Source organism: Bubalus kerabau, chromosome 4, assembly GCF_029407905.1.
Source record: "Bubalus kerabau isolate K-KA32 ecotype Philippines breed swamp buffalo chromosome 4, PCC_UOA_SB_1v2, whole genome shotgun sequence".
Classification (NCBI taxonomy): domain Eukaryota; kingdom Metazoa; phylum Chordata; class Mammalia; order Artiodactyla; family Bovidae; genus Bubalus; species Bubalus kerabau.
The window spans coordinates 55,715,040-55,730,862 of record NC_073627.1 but is presented as its reverse complement, the minus strand read 5'-3'; the positions used below and the strand labels follow the sequence as shown (position 1 = coordinate 55,730,862).

Sequence of the window (15,823 nt, the reverse complement as noted above, 5' to 3'; positions counted from 1 at the left end):
CACACTCTAGCCTGGGGGTAGGGTCCACACCTGCCCCCACTGAGGACTGCTCCTTGGGCCATTGTGGAGGAAGCCGGGCTGTGTCCATCCTGGAGGACTGGATTGCCTGCTCAGTCAGAGAGAGACGACACGGCCCATTAAGCAGAGCCAGAACCCCATCCTGGGGCTGCGTGCCAGGAAACATGGGCTTCCTCCAAATGTGGCCACTATCTGCCCAATCCAGGCCTCAGCAGGGCCGTGCGTGGGCCTTCCCTACACGAGTCCTTCCAGTAGTCCACACATAATGCTCTACATATTAAAAACAAACCATCTTGGTACTGTGGATAGGAACAGTTGTAACAAAGTCATAGCTACATATTTTTCTCTACATTTTGTTTATTGAGACAAACTAATTAAAAGGCACAAACAGAGGGCATGTTTACATGGACATTATAACAAACATATACATTAAAAGTGTAGGAATGTGTTGCCTTCCTGCTAAACAGAAAGTTCCTAAGCTTTTATATATACAAAAGTTGTACAATTTAATGTCCTAAAGTACAAAAGATCATTTATAAAATTATTTTACACTAAGTACTATTTATTTTATTTTTTCACTACGTAGTTCAACCCCCTCGAACTGCTTTGTATAACGACACAGATACCTGTCCCTGATGTAGGAAGTCTGCCTCAGACGCAAGGTATTTTGATGCTTGAACTGACACAGTGGGGCATAAATGGAAGTCATCCAGTTTGATAGTCAGTCCTGCAAACAGTTTGCAAGATTAACACAACTAATGTCCATTTCTCTTAACTGCAAGATTAAAAAAGGGAAAAAACCAAAAACATATTGCAACTTAAAAAAAAAAAAAAAAACCTTTTTTTAAAAAACACAATGCTTTAAAAACATTAATGTCTGGCATGATGGTGGAGAGTATCTGTTTCCCTAGCTTTTGGTTTCTACTTTATGTACAGAGATAAAAACATCCTGCTAAGAAATAAAAAGCACATGTCTTAACGTGCACAATCATTGCTGGGTTTCTGCAGGGAGTGCAGACAGCTGTCTCCCTGAAAACCCCACAAAGCTGATACAAGTGTTTTCTCAAAGGAAAAAAAAAAGTGATGTCCGTATTTACAAAGTTGAACAAATCTGCACAATACTTGATTAAGAAACGGAAGGTGAAATTAAAAAAAAAAAAAAGATAGACTCTGCTTGTTCTGAAGGGGCATACTACCTAGTTAGTGGTTAGAATAAAAACTGTATACAATTTAATATAAGACATAAACTCTAGTGAGCAACTAACACATCTTTCCCTGTTGAAACATCAACAGGCTCTGATTGGGAGAGAGAGGGGCATATCACATCCCAGTGCCTCCAGCGTCTTCCAATTTAAAGCAAATACACTTTAACTGTTTCGAAGTACTCCGTGACCCCTGAACAGGAGTCCCGCTGGCATCCGTTTGTTAGGAGTCTGCCTGTCCGCACACCTGACTTCTCCTCTGCCAGTTGCGGCCTTTTCTTACCAAAACACAATGTGTATATTTTGTTTTTGTTTTTTTAATTTTTTAAAAAAGTCAACTACAATGCTGTATTTCATCAGGATTAGTATGCTGAGCAATATTTACATCTCCAAATATCAGGTCACAATCCCTATTATATGTTGAAGTTAGAATGATAAATTATCATATGCTTTGCATATCAGAGCTGGTATCACCTTTCCCATAGGGAATGCTGCCTGAAATTAACATATTCCCAAAGGTAAAATGCATATTCTCTGAAATGCATTTTATTATGACAATGCATGTATTTACTCATAAAAACAAACACAGACAATTCTACACTAGCTCTCAATCCATGGATTTAGAACTTCAGGTTAAAATCAGCCATCCACCTTGTTTATATCGGGAGAAGAGCTCTGCTAGTGTTTAGAATAAAATGATTTCTTGGGATTAGAAACAGTAATGCTGTTTTATTTTGAAATGGATTTTGCTTTTTTATGATTGGTTTTAATTCTGACGTTTCATCTTGCCAACTACTATCCTGTTTAAGCAATGCTGTCAGCTAAAAGGAATTTCTGATTAAACTAAAGTGGTCCAATGATAAGTGACATACATACCCTACTTTGAACAATCCCAGCCAAATTGGAGAAAAATGCTACTACACTATTATTAACTAATAAAATCTCCCAATTTCATGGTTTACTTTTTGCTTTAATAAACTAAAAGTAAGTTGCTGGTAAATATTTACTTTATCCCATATTCTGATTTTATAACACTGTTTACCAAGGTGGTGATGTAGGCAAAGCTTGGGGTAAGAAAGGCATGCTCTCTACAGGTCTCATTGCTATATTGAGAGGGGCAGCTAACGTCATAGGCGTGGGCAGGTTCATTGGAGACGTGATGGTGACAGGGTGTGCTATGTTCACCGGGGCGGTGACGGGGGTGGGCAGGTTGACGGGGGTAGTGAGTGTTAAAGGAGAGGTCATGGATAATGGACTGGTTATAGTCACGGGATGCCCGATGTTCATTGGGCTGGTTATGTTAACAGCGCTCGAAACATTGACCGGGCTTCTCATGCTCATCGCAGCTGCCACCGTGACTGGGTTTGACATAGTCCCAGACGACACAGAGGACGTTATACTGAATGGAGCAGTGAGCGTCACCGGTGTGGTAGCAGCCGTGGAGGTTTGGCACAGGCTAGCAGCTTCTGAAATAAGAAGACAAAAGGGCCTTTAGACTCTCAACACAGTGAACACAATTCCGTTTCTAAATCAACTTCTTTTCATTAACAAGGACAAACATTTAATAAGTTAAATTACAGTTTTCTACCCCATGGTCAACTGGAAGGGAGGCTCCTTCTGAGCACAAAATTGGGGGCCAGGAATCCCAGCGTGAGGGCAGTTCTCTTTTCCGACACTGGGCCTTCCACAAGGACTGAGGAAACTGGCTTAGCCTTGGTGCTTTTGGTTCCAAGTTTAGATTTACTTACCTACCTCACAATGATGCTGGAAGATCAGGTAATTTCTGCAAGGCACTCTGCGAGGCAGAGGTATCGAGTAGGGCTAGGTATTATCACTATGCTTCATGCGGCTCCTCTGAGTTCTACAGACTTTCCAGGGAAGAGCCCAGCACCCGCAGGCCAGGCTAGAAGAGCCTGCCTACACAGAGCTGGGCTGCTGGTTACACAACGGATAATCGGGAACACCTTCTTATAAGGCACACTGTAACTAGCAGAGAGAGGTATGTTCTCGATGCTATGTACTCTAAAGCTTTCTCAGAGGTGAAGCCACATTCTGTTAAGGTTTTAAAAATCCATTAGATAGGGATGGAAAAACAAGCTATTTTAATAATCATCTGTTTATTTCAGTCTTAGACAAATCATTTTAAATAACCCTGTTGTTTCTGCTTGCATTTATCAATGATTTTAAGAAAGAACAAGCATCCCTCAGTAGGCTTATGTTCTCCTCCCCTCTCATTTTTCTCTTTCTGAAACTGACACAATCACCTACTTCACACCCTTGTGTCATTTAACTGTACATAAGACAAACCACCGACCATACCGAATGGGACTAGCGAGGCTAGCAGACCCTGCAGTGAGCTGCGGGATCGTGGTCCTTGTCCTCAGCAAAGCCTGAGCACTTCTTAAGGAAAACTTTCCTCTGGGGTGACACCCGCCTACTCCACCCCTCAACCAAAATTCAGCATCATCTGCTGGCATGTCAGCAAAGAGCAGTAAGATGATGGATGGGGGTGCTGTGACTTGGTTGTCAAAATGCATTTGAGACTAAAGATGGAGGTCTGCCCTCATGCCACATGTGCTCAAATCGTCTCAGGTGGACCCTTGAGTCAATGAGCAGCACTTCCTTGATGAGCATGATGTAACCTTGGCACTGCTCCACACTCCTTATCAAGGATTCTCAAACTTGGCTAATGATCAAAATCATTTACCTAGGGAGCACTTAAAAAAAAAAAAAATGCTCCCCAGGAAGTTCAATCTTGAGATTTAGACAGAACCTGGGAAATCTATACATCTAAGAAGCTCCTGAAATGATGATCTGATTGTCATCCACGTTTGGAAATTTATTTAAACCCAATATTTAAAAGTGACGTGCTGATTCAAGTTCAGGTTTTCAGGTCAGGAGTCTCTTCTCCCCAAAATGTGACATTTACTAACATGAACACAGAAGATTCTAACACCTGTGGCCATTTCCAAAGAGATTCATGTTACAAATGGGACTATAATAGCATTTTGCTTCATGGAGATCAGAAGATGAGCTAAACAACTGAGTCTTATCATGCAAGCACATTGAAATACAATACCAAACAGAAGAAGAAGAGTGCGGGAAGAAAGAAAGAATGAGGCAGAAGCAGCTCGTCCCTGAGGTGGTGGCAGCACCGCTGAAAGCGCTCTCCTCCCGCTGGAGCCTGGGCTTCCACCCCTCCACCAGCTCCCTGCCTCCCCACCATGCTTCTTTTCAATCTAGCCCTGTCCTTCTCTGTAGCTTAACCACTTTTACTTCTTCTCTGAGTAAAATATCCTTCATAATATGTTTTCAACCCACTATGCAATTACCATGGCATATACACATATATACATTTTTCTCCCCATCCGCCATTCTCCGCTCCTTCTATCACAACACATTTTATCAAAATGACAATATTCATTTGGAAGACAGGAGTAAGCAGCACCAAGTGGAAAGCCTATCTGAACTGCTCCCTTCTTTTCCTCCAATGCCAATGCGTGCTAAGTCACTTCAGTCGTGTCCGACTCTTTACGACCCTATGGACTGTAGCCCGCTAGGCTACTCTCTGTCCACGGGACTCTCCAGGCAAAAAATGTCCTCCTCCAGGGGATGTTCCTGACCCAGGGATTGAACCCGTGTCTCCTGTGTCTCCTACATTACAGGCAGATGCTTCACCTCTGAGCCACCAGGGAAGCCCGCCAATGCCAGCTGATGCATGAAAAAGAATGCTATTCCTTTTATCTTTATCCAAGCACAGGCTGCTCAGAAGGGATCCGAGAGGAAGGGAACAGCTGCAGTACATGAAAGCAGAGGACGGAAGACGCTACACAGCAGAGGGGCTCCACGGAGCCCACGTGCAGGGGCTCCTCAGGAATTTAAAATAAGACACGACAAGGGAGTGGGAGGAGAAAGGAACTGAGGACTCTGTCCTGTGGCCGATGATACTCTGACCAAATGATTTAACTGAAATGGTTGCACAACCAAAGCTACAGCTACTAAGTTAAAAAGCTGTGTTGAAAACTGATACTCCAACTGCTTCTTTATAAGATATATATGAGAGAAAAGCAAACCATTCTCAAAATTTCAGTAACAATTACAGTCAAGTCACTACCAACTGAAGTACATACATGTTAAGCTAACGCCAGCCCCAGTGACAGACTGAAAGAAATTAAGGGTGAGACTGGGAGAAAAGACACTGGCGTTAGAGTCTGAAACACGTACAAAATAATACAATTCAGAAACAACTCTGAAAAGCAGAAAATAGCACAGTTGTAAGAAAACAAACTTATGTACACAGAAGGATAGTTCATCTACCTCTAAGAGGGAGAATATTTTAGAAAGAAAAAAAAAGGAGCCTTTAATGCATGGAGGCTGACATAAAAAGAACATAAAAAGGAACTCTGAGCATACACAGCAAAGTACCAAATGTGGCTCCAAATTTGTAAGGAAAAGTAAATCAAAAGAAAGAACATAAGAAGTACTGAGAATTTTTATTTCCTAGGAAAAAGAAAACTTTATCCAGAAGCTTAGAAGCTTTGCTGCTAGTAACTCAACCAGATACTTCCCAGCATAGAGTATCTCCATAAAGTGTTTCCATAAAGCAGGACTCTCTGAGCTGTGGCTATTTTCCTTTGCTACTTGGCATACACTAGATGCAAACACTTTTCTAGCCACGCTGTGGGCACTGGACATCTCATCTTACCTTTCTTTCTCGCTTTGACAGCTTCTTCCCACAGTCTCAATGTCTCTACCTGCTTCCCTGGCCAGCTTGTCACATGTTGTTGCTGCTGCTGCTGCTGCTGCTGTTGCTGCTGCTGCTTCTGGTTGCTGGTCTCTTCACTCATGCAAGCTACTCCAAAGACAAACCAGAAACACCATATTTTACCCTGAAAAAGTGTGGGCTACTTTTCCAAAATCCAAAACTTAGATACCTTGAGTCCTCACGCCTCTATGATCTTTATCATCTGACCCAATCACTTTTTAACTCTAGTACACCTTTTGTGCGGCTATGTCTCTATTGGTCAAAATAGATAAATTAATAAAAAAAAAAAATCCAGAAAGCTAGGGAAAATCAATATAAAAGAATTCTTTGCTACATTAAAAAGCAAGTATCTTTCAAAACTGAACTTGGGTAATATTAGCATGGAATAATTAACGCTCATCAAAATATCTAATATACTTAAGCTATTTACCACAATAATGTACATTAACAAAGTTTGACATGCTAGATAATAAACCCAACATACTTACAAAGACGCAAAAACAAATGACATTAAAACACATTAATGTTCTTTCCTATTCACTTTTGGCCAGCTATTTTGAGACTCTGATGTTTCTGCCACATAAAGCACATATATAACAGAATACAGATTTAGGAAAACACTTTCTTCTGGTGGTTAGGGAGATCTTAAAAGAAAAAGCCTCGGTAAATGCAAGTACTGAATTTCATCCACAGGTCCGTGGAATATTCTATCTTTGGCTCTGAATTTAAGGTAAGCAGAGCATTTAAACATTCCAAGGGATATGATATCCCTTTTCTGTATAGATTTGGGTTTGGAAAGTAAAATTATTAAACACCGCTTTTATCTTTAGGTTGTTGAGGACATGCTATTAATGCAATCAGGAGTTGGGAGGCACTTCTGCAACAATTCTCACACACTACAGCTTTCTATTCAAACTCCGAAAGAGGGGACACACTGAAAAACAGCCGCAGGGAACCTGTGCTCCTCGCACACGGCATTATAGTAGACGCTGCGGGAGTAAAGGCGAAGTCAGTGGAGAGTTTATCAGTGTTGTCTGTACACATGCATGTTAAGCGTATTTCCAACACTAACGTACACTCTCCGCTGATGCGTACTTGTGTACTTTAGTAACAGGAGGAAACAAGATGAATATTAATACAGTCCTGAGAACCCAAGTGAAAATATCTTCAATATATTATGGAAAAAAAAACCCTATACTCCCATTGATCTGCAACAGAACAAGAAATGCGGGCCGAGGCGCTGCCTACTTTTACTGATGCCCTGTTTGCACGTGTTACAGTTGATGCTTTGGCTCTGCCCGTGCGTCTTCAGGTGGCTGGTGATGTACGCTGCGCTCAGGAGCTTCCCACAGATGTTACAGGACACCTTGCCTTCGTGGCGCACCATGTGCGTCCTCAGCCTGTCTTTGGTGGCAAAGGCAGCAGTGCATGTCTGCATGAGGGAGGAAAACTTTTTTTAAATATAGACTATCCTGTTCTTCTCATTTTAAAGTACGTTATATTCTAAGGTATTACCCTACCCAGGTAAGCAAGCGGACTGAATCAGTTGGATTTTAATTGCATGTCTGACGTAAAACTGTACTCATAACAAAACACCTGGTCAATTTTGGACTCGTACATTTTGAGGGAAAGAAAAAAATATCAAACGAGTAGTGAAAAGATGTGAGCTGTAAAGCAAGTCAATCTTGGATTTAAATCCAGCTTCCTATCTCACTAAACAGTGTAATACTCAGCAAGCTAGCTAACCTATAATTTACTTCATCTGTAAAACGAAGGTAATACCTACCTCACAAAATTACTGGTGGATTAAGAGCCTGGCCCATGGCCTCATAGCAGGTATTCACTCAATGACACTAGTCTCCTTCCTCCAAATGGATTTTTCTTAGAATTCATATCATTTACTTAATAAAATCAGTTATTAACAAATTTAACTAAAAGGAGCACAAAAGGACTTTCTGCGTAAAAACAGAATTACTGACGCCTAACATAGTCATTTCATTAAGATTTTTAAACTTTTCATTACCACAATTTATGTCATTAAAAATGCTCCAATGTGGCAATAGCAGACAAAAATCCAGTAAGTGGTTACATTTGGGAAAACATTCCCATTTTCTTCTATTATAGTTAAAACCACCTCAACCATCAGCCCAGAAATTAATTCATTTCAAATACACAGTGACCTTTGCAAGACAATACATTTTTTTCTTACAACTAAACATTGCTGCCCAAGAAAAAGGAAATGTAGCTTAACAAAAACAACATTTATTTACATTTTTAAATGATCTTGCCTCCCAGAAATAGAAGCTGTCATTTATGTTTTATAAAACGAGAATTCAAAAGGACCACATTTACTCAAGTTAGTGATTTTAAGACTATTCAAGAATGGTGAGATTTGATTGGCTCAGACCTTCTGGATAATGTGCATTAAGTGCTACACTAAGGATAAGTCATTTTAACTCTTACTTGGCATTTGAAGGGTCTTTCTGTTGAATGGACATGTTTTACGTGACAGCTTAAGTGGTCAGGCCTGTGAAAGAGAGAGTTTCAACAGAAGATGTAATGGAACACACATAGAGAAATGCTACTTACTGTGATGTTTACATGCTTGGCAGATACGGGTGGGGGGCATTTTAAAGAAAGCTAGCAGAATCACCAACTCCCCCATCCCCCAGTGCAAGCCTCCTTACCTCTCTCACCATAAACAAAAGTCTTAGTCCTTTACTTGTTAATTTTCTCTTCTAGTCAACATCAAATCATTCTAGGTCTTGACTCTTTACAGTTACAGAATACCCAAAATTTACTAACACTTGCCAGGGACAACGGCTATGAATATTAACTTTAAAAAGCCTTTACAAATGAAAATTAGTGAAATGTTAGTAACCACAGAGAAATGGAAAAACACGCTCTCTTAAAAGTTTTAAGAGTATCCAAGGTCATCCCAACTTCCAGGATATGTTTCCTTGATGTGCAGTGAGCCTCATGACCAGTCACCCAACTGAACTGAAAAGCACTGGTTTCGCAGTGATAAGAAGTATTGATGTGCCGAATAAAGGCCTGAGTCCACCAAGGCACTTCTTAAATGAAATAATTAGTTAATCCCTATGTCACACTTGTCAACCACACCTAACTGGAATTAGCCCTGGAGGTATAATACTTTATCTATCACCAATCTCCTCTAATAAGGCAGGCCTGCACATATCTAACCTCACATAAACATTCTAGATCTAGAGATTGTACTGATACCATAATAGGAAAAAAAAAACAACCAAAGAAACAAAGCAAAGCGCACTACCTGGAGAAGCCTTTCCCACACACACTGCAGGTATAGGGCTTGGTGATGCCGCCTTCGTGAGACCTCACGTGGTATGTCATGCGGTCCTTTCTCTTGAAGCGCTGATTGCAAATAGGACACTCGAAGGGCTTTTCGTCCGAATGGGAGAGCTTGTGCCGGTTGAGGTGGTACACGTCTCGGAAGGCCTTCCCACACATCTCACACGCGTGGTTCTTTTTGACAGGCTTACTGGGTTTCTTGACAGACTGGGTCGCGGGCATAGCTGTGCTGCTGGCGCTGCTGCTGGGGTTGGTGCCCGAGGAAGATGTAGTGACTGTGGACAAGATGCCCGCGATGGTTGAGACCAGCGAAGTTCGGCTGCTGTCCCCAGCGATGGTGGAGATGAGGGGAACCACCGTGGTGGGGGTTTTCTTTGGCCGGGACACCAGCTTGATGCCTGTGTGGCAGGACTCGTGGCGCCTCAGGTGATAGCTGTCCCTGAAAGCTTTACTGCAGTAAGTGCACACAAAGGAAGTTTTGGGCTTTTCTTTCTTAATCCCAATGGCATCCTTTAATGTTTCTGGAGCAGCCTGAGGTTTCTGAGTTATCGGTATTGGAAGCAATGGTTTCTGATCAGGGGGCTCCACAGCAGAGCTCAGAAGGGGCAGCAAACTGTTCTGTGCTGCCTGCTGCTGGTGATGGGAGGCTTCATGGGCCTAAAATCAAACATTCACACTTCAGAAACTCGGCCTCTCGCATCGACCCTCAAAATACAACATGCTTCAGACAACAGAGACCAGAAGAAACAATGACCCTGTAAGCTACTCTCTGCGGCAGAGATCCAGCAACTACCTAGCTACTCTCAGAGCTCCCATTACAAAGCATTTAAAATCACTGCACAGACACAAAACTTTTGCAAATAAGTTGCTGACAGTGATCTTGCTTTCAAACAGCTGACTAGACTACACACCACCCTGGTTCATAAGGGACATACCAGCTGACGAAATCAGTTTGCGTCAGTCTGTCAGTACTGAAACCAAGTTTAAATAACTTGTCAAAAAAATTACACTTCAGACTTAGGTCTTTAACAGCACCTTACTGCAGTGATGCACAAGCCACACACTCACACACATACACATACAGACATACTATCATCTACTTGTTTTTTACCTAGGAAAAGACAGGCACTCGTTCTCTGAATATACATGCTAGCTGTTAAGTTTACTTTTGAGGTTTTCACTTAGTTCTACTAAAAGATTTGGCTGAAATGAAACCTGGAAGGTATCTGTGAAGGCAGCCCCCAGCAGACACCTGCCAGTTGTTTTTCAGTTCATTTCACCTCATCCTTCAGCAACACTAGTTCAAACCCTAAACTCAAACTAGTAAGAGAAAACAAGATATAAGTAATTTAAATTCCTTTCATTTTCATCTACTTTTAGTGGTTCTGCTGCTGCTAAGTAGCTTCAGTCGTGTCCGACTCTGTGCGACCCCACAGACGGCAGCCCACCAGGTTCCACCATCCCTGGGATTCTCCAGGCAAGAACACTGGAGTGGGTTGCCATTTCCTTCTCCTCTAGTGGTTTTAAGTCCTGTTAAAGTATCGGATATTTGCTGTTATAAAGTGCTTTCCACTCCTCCAAAACTGGGGGCTGGACACTGTTTGGAAATTTCCTTTAGCTGCACTGAAACCAACATTTCATTGTGGATCAGGTTCTTGGTATTTATGAGTAATTACTCTCTTGGATTTGATTGCTCCAAAATTGTCCATACCTCCATACTGATAGACATTTAGGAAATGATGGGAAAAAAAATCCCTGAAATAGTTCTTCCTAATATGTTGTACTTGATCAACATGAATTTTGAAACTCTTGACAGTAACCCTGAGCCCCTATGCTTGAGTTTTGTAATCCTGAAAGGATATATGCACTCAGAGGTAAGAGTTCCAAATATTTTAAGCATACAACATCTTTGGAAGGGTCCATCCCATCATCTTAGAGACTCCAGACACTTATTTACCCTTCGTACTCTATAATTCCAAGTCCTACAGTTCACTCCATTAAGGAGAAAAAACCATGGAGACAGACAAGACACACTCACTCACACGCACACACACACACACACAGCTCTTCTGATGAATAAGAACATCTACCCCACAGCCCCATATTTACTTGATAGCAGCACAATAGCTAACTAAGCCTAGAACCAGACTCCCCTAAATCATCAGGAGGTATTACTGAGTTACCATTTTCAATTTAATAATTTTGACTGAATCTTCCTTGTGTGCTTACTTATGAGTTCTCTTTCTGGACTTAGTGCTCATACTGAATTACAGTCCACTTTTAATTTAATTTAGGGAGCTCCTATAATTTTCAGGATCTACTCAAGTGACCTCAGTAGACACTTTTACAGATTTTGGACTCTAATCTTACCCCATCTCCAACCTGGCTGTAGGATACCCAAGCTTCCATATAGTATATAAAAGGTTAATAGCTGAAGATAGCTCAAGATATACAATTTCAAAGGCTATCAGATCAGATACTAGGAAACGCAAATCTTCTGGACAAAGCTCAGACTTATAGTGTTCAGAGGCATTTCTCAATCTAAACAGCCGTGAGTTCGAGGGAGTACTAAAAGCACTTACTGCCATTTTACCAATTCAGATGTCTGTGGCAACATAAAGTATTTTTACAGCATTGCTGATGCTCACTCTCACACGAGGCTCTCACCAGGTCCCTGCTTCTCGGGTGAAACTGTAGAATGCCTCGACCACTACGGGAATCACTCTCTGAGGATTCCTAGGGTCCCCACACTTCTATATGAGGCCTTCTAAGAGGGGAACTGGGTTTCCCCAACTTGTTCTCTGGGGAAGAGACAGAGTAAAATAACAACCATGGCCTGCCTTCAGTTAGGTGATTTTTAAAAATATATAACTTCTGCGTAGACTTTTATTTGACTAGCATCATCAAACCAAAATTTATCTCCCATCTCTTTCAATAGCAAAGCTTTTTTTTTTTTTTTCAAAACCCTGCCCAAGCTTTCTTATGGGGCTGACAAAAACAAAACAGAAATGTTACTTCATCACCCAGGGTGGTAGGATATGGCACCATGAAATCTCCAGTGCCAGAGGGTAAAAGATTTTGTACTGAAAGAAATTAGCATCAGTGAGTCATATCTTGAATGTCCTGTTAGGAGAATCATCCATCAAACATTTTAACAGCTATGGCTTTCACTTTCCACCAGGTTATCTGGAAAGCAAGCAAGTATTAAAATTGTTTTAAAATATAAATTCAATAGGATGCTCCAGGAAACAACAAGAGAGTCCAACTCTCCATTTCCCCAGTGAAAATTACTTAAAACTGGAACTGAGTAAGTCTATTCATACCTTTCCAGAGAAAAGACTGAAATATTCTCTTTACCCATTCAACTGTCCTCGGCTCTAAATTATCACTGCACACATTGCCAAGCCCAGGATCAAATATTAGCTTTCACACTTCTCCATCAGGTGGAAAAAAAGATTTTAATAGCTGAAAAAAATTAAATAATATAAAATCTAATTAAAAAGTTGATCAATAAATGCTTGGCATTTGCTTTCCCCAGGAAAAGAATAATAAAAGTATTCCAAAAGATTTTTCAACAGTTTTCCAAAAAATCAGTTAGGGGGTTTTCTTTTACATAAAGAACTCTCAATTTTTTCCAATCTCCATTAAGAGAGAGCACGTTTAACACGGTAAATCTAAATCATTCCTCATGTGAAAAATCACTTCAGTGGCCCATTAATCCCATATTTTAAAATGACCATTTGAAAGCTTTTTCTCAAGAGGGCATTTGCCACCTTCACACCAACCTGGATGCAAGCTGGTTATATATCATTTCTTTTCCAATGCATTTTTAAGTTGACTTATCTCATTATCAAGCTCATCAAAGCACGTTAAAACAATACTAGATCAGAATGAGAAAAAGGCCAAGTTAGTGAATTCCATAATTTTGAGTATGCTAAATTTTAAGAAGCCTGAATATAATACAACAATTATTTAAAAAGCAAATTACATTCGAAAGAATACGTCTTCAAACAATAAACCATCTCTACACAATAGGAAACGTTTGAATTATCCAGTTCCCTATATTAACTCCACTGGGATGGGTCCAGGGGCTGGGAGGATTAATTTTGAAAATTCTGCATCCGTTCTTGGTTAGTCACAAAAGGTTTCAAGCACCCAAGATACGCGTTTGGGATTTCGCGAAGTTATTCAAAGAAGGAAAATAACTCAAAGAGGCGGGAAGAACGCACTTTAAAGTGACGAGCTTCCTAGCCTCCGGTTCCGAAGTTTCCCCGTGAGCTCATTACGACTGCCCACCAAGTGCTTCGTTTGCAAACAGAAACGGAGCAGCGAAAAAAAGAAAAAGTTCTCGGTCTTCTAAATAAGGGTCCCCACCTCAAGTGGGCCGACAAGAGGACTGCCAGCATATCGGCCACAGTCACCTTCAAGTTTCTTGCAAAAAATGAAGACCAACACCCCACGAATGACTCATCTGGGGGCTTTGTAAGCGGACTTTGTTTGCTCTCTCCACTTGCCGTCTCCCCCACTTGGCTGGAGGAGACGCTCGAGGTGGGACGAGAGAGAAGCGTGCCCCGGGAGAAGGTGGGGCCTCCCCGCGTCCTGGCCCCCCCGCAACCCCCTCCCCCCCACCCTCCCCGGCCGGGGGATTCCCCGGGCTGAATGGGACGGCGGGAGAGCTGGACAGAGGGAGCGGGTGTCAGCTGCCAAGGCTCGGCAGAGGCTTGCGAGAGAAAACACGTAAAGCCAGTGAAAAAGTTTGGGGAGGGGACACACAGTCACAACACCCCCAACTGGGTAAACACGAGGGGGGCGGCGGGAAGGGGGAGTGGCGGGGAGACCAGGGATACCCGCTATTCGCAGGGACGGGGAGGGGGGGTGTCAGAAAGTCAACACACGCACAAAAAGAGAGAGGCGGAAAGAACGGAGAACGAGCGAAAGACAGACCAAGTAGGGGGGACTGAGTGGGACCCGGGGACCCCCTCACCCCACGGCGTGGGCCCCGGCCCGGCGCGCCGCGGCGAAGCGGACCGCGCTCTCCAGCGGCCCGGCGCCCTCCTTTCTCCGGGCCGCGGGCGGTGACAGCGGCCGGCCTCCTCCCTTCCCCTCCGGGGCGGGAGCGAAGGGTGTGTGCGTGTGCGTGTGTGTGCTGGGGGGGCCCGGGGGTCACCCCGAGGCCTGCTTTCTCCCCCGCGCCCCGCGAGGCCGCCTCCTTTCCCCTCAGCAGCCCCGCTCCGCCGGGGCGGGCGGGCGGAAAAACAAAGGGGGATTAAGGCCGGGCCGGAGAGCGGGGCCGGGAGGGAGGGAGGAGGAGCGCCCGCCCGCCCGCCCGCCAGCCCCGGGCCCGGCCCCCCTGTCCCCCCTGTGCCCCCCCGGGGGGGCCCCAGTACCTGGAACAGGAACGCGGTCCAGTTGGCCTCCATGGCTGCGGCGGCCGACCCCCCTCCTCCCCACTCCCCCCGCTCGGGGCGCCTCCTCAGCCGGAGGAGGCGACAACAAAGCGGCGGCGGCGGCGGCGGCGGCAGCGGCAGCGGCGGCTCCTCAACATGGCAGCGCCGAGCGCGGCCACTTCCGGTAACCTCCGGGACGCACCACCGCCGCGGCGAGCGCGGGCGGGGGGGGAGCCCCGAGCCGGCCGCCGCCGCCCCCGGCGGCCCCGACCCCTCCCGCGCGGCCCCGCGGCCGGCTCTCGGCCTCGGAGCTCAGCCAGTGCCCGCCGGCGGTGGGGTCGGGGCCCCCGCGGCGGGGCCGGGGTGGGGCCGGGGGCGGGGATGGGGCGCGGCGTCCCCCCCCGCGGGGGTGTGTGGTGCTGCGGTCCGCGGCCCAGGCAGCCGGAGCAGGGGGAGCCCGGGAGAGAACATGGAGGACGCCAGGGTCTGGCGCGGCCTCGCTGGGCACGGCCGCGCCGGCGGCGGCGACGCGGGCCCGGCGCCCGGCAGCATCGCGTCCCCGGCAGGCCCTCGGCGGAAGACGCGGGCTGCAGCGGTACCGGGGCTCTCCGGTCCCCTTTGCGCAGCACGGCCCCTACCTCCAAGCTGGAGGAAGCCCCTTCGACTTGGAGTGTCTCTCCCGGCTGGTATTTCATCCCAGCGAAACCTCCGCACTCTTGGCGCGACACGCATCTCTGAGTGGCCTTCCAGCTCAAGCAGGGAATCCCACTGGGGTGCAGCCTCAGATCCTCCCTGTGCAGAAGGAAACACTTCCCACGCGCAGAGGTGTCATTACTGGGTTATTCTTGGGTGAAGGGCTGAGCTTCCCCATCCTCCTCCTAACTTCAGATACGACGTGAAATTCTACTTAACACCCCCCTCTCCCGCCCCCAAAATTTTTTTTTAAAGAGAAACTATAGACAAGAAATTGTTTTAGTTCTTTAGTACAGTCTGCTTCTTCCCCCAACCCCCCGCCCCAAACAAAAATCGAACTTCTGGTTGGACAGCGTCAGATGTCACTGAGGTGACCCCAGCCTCTGTTTGCAGTTCCAAGTCTTCCGTGTAGGCGTCACTGCTACTGG

General features: G+C 44.8%; 1 protein-coding gene across 10 annotated transcripts; it reads right to left on the bottom strand.

The window, feature by feature from the left end:
- Window positions 1-357: 357 nt before the first annotated feature.
- VEZF1 (vascular endothelial zinc finger 1) lies at window positions 358-15,580 on the bottom strand. Of its 10 annotated transcripts, none has more exons than XM_055577537.1 (9): window positions 14,703-14,989; window positions 13,101-13,195; window positions 12,673-12,780; window positions 11,898-12,116; window positions 9,278-9,972; window positions 8,449-8,512; window positions 7,234-7,435; window positions 5,926-6,075; window positions 358-2,686 (listed from the first exon to the last, which is right to left on the bottom strand). In XM_055577537.1, the coding sequence occupies exons 4-9, from the start codon at window positions 11,901-11,903 to the stop codon at window positions 2,259-2,261; spliced, it is 1,545 nt and encodes a 514-aa protein (XP_055433512.1). In that variant the 5' UTR covers window positions 11,904-12,116; window positions 12,673-12,780; window positions 13,101-13,195; window positions 14,703-14,989; the 3' UTR covers window positions 358-2,258. The 10 variants fall into 10 exon arrangements, with proteins under 10 accessions (XP_055433512.1, XP_055433513.1, XP_055433514.1 ...); XM_055577538.1 differs by lacking the exon at window positions 14,703-14,989 and adding an exon at window positions 14,300-14,546; XM_055577539.1 differs by lacking the exon at window positions 12,673-12,780.
- Window positions 15,581-15,823: the final 243 nt, after the last annotated feature.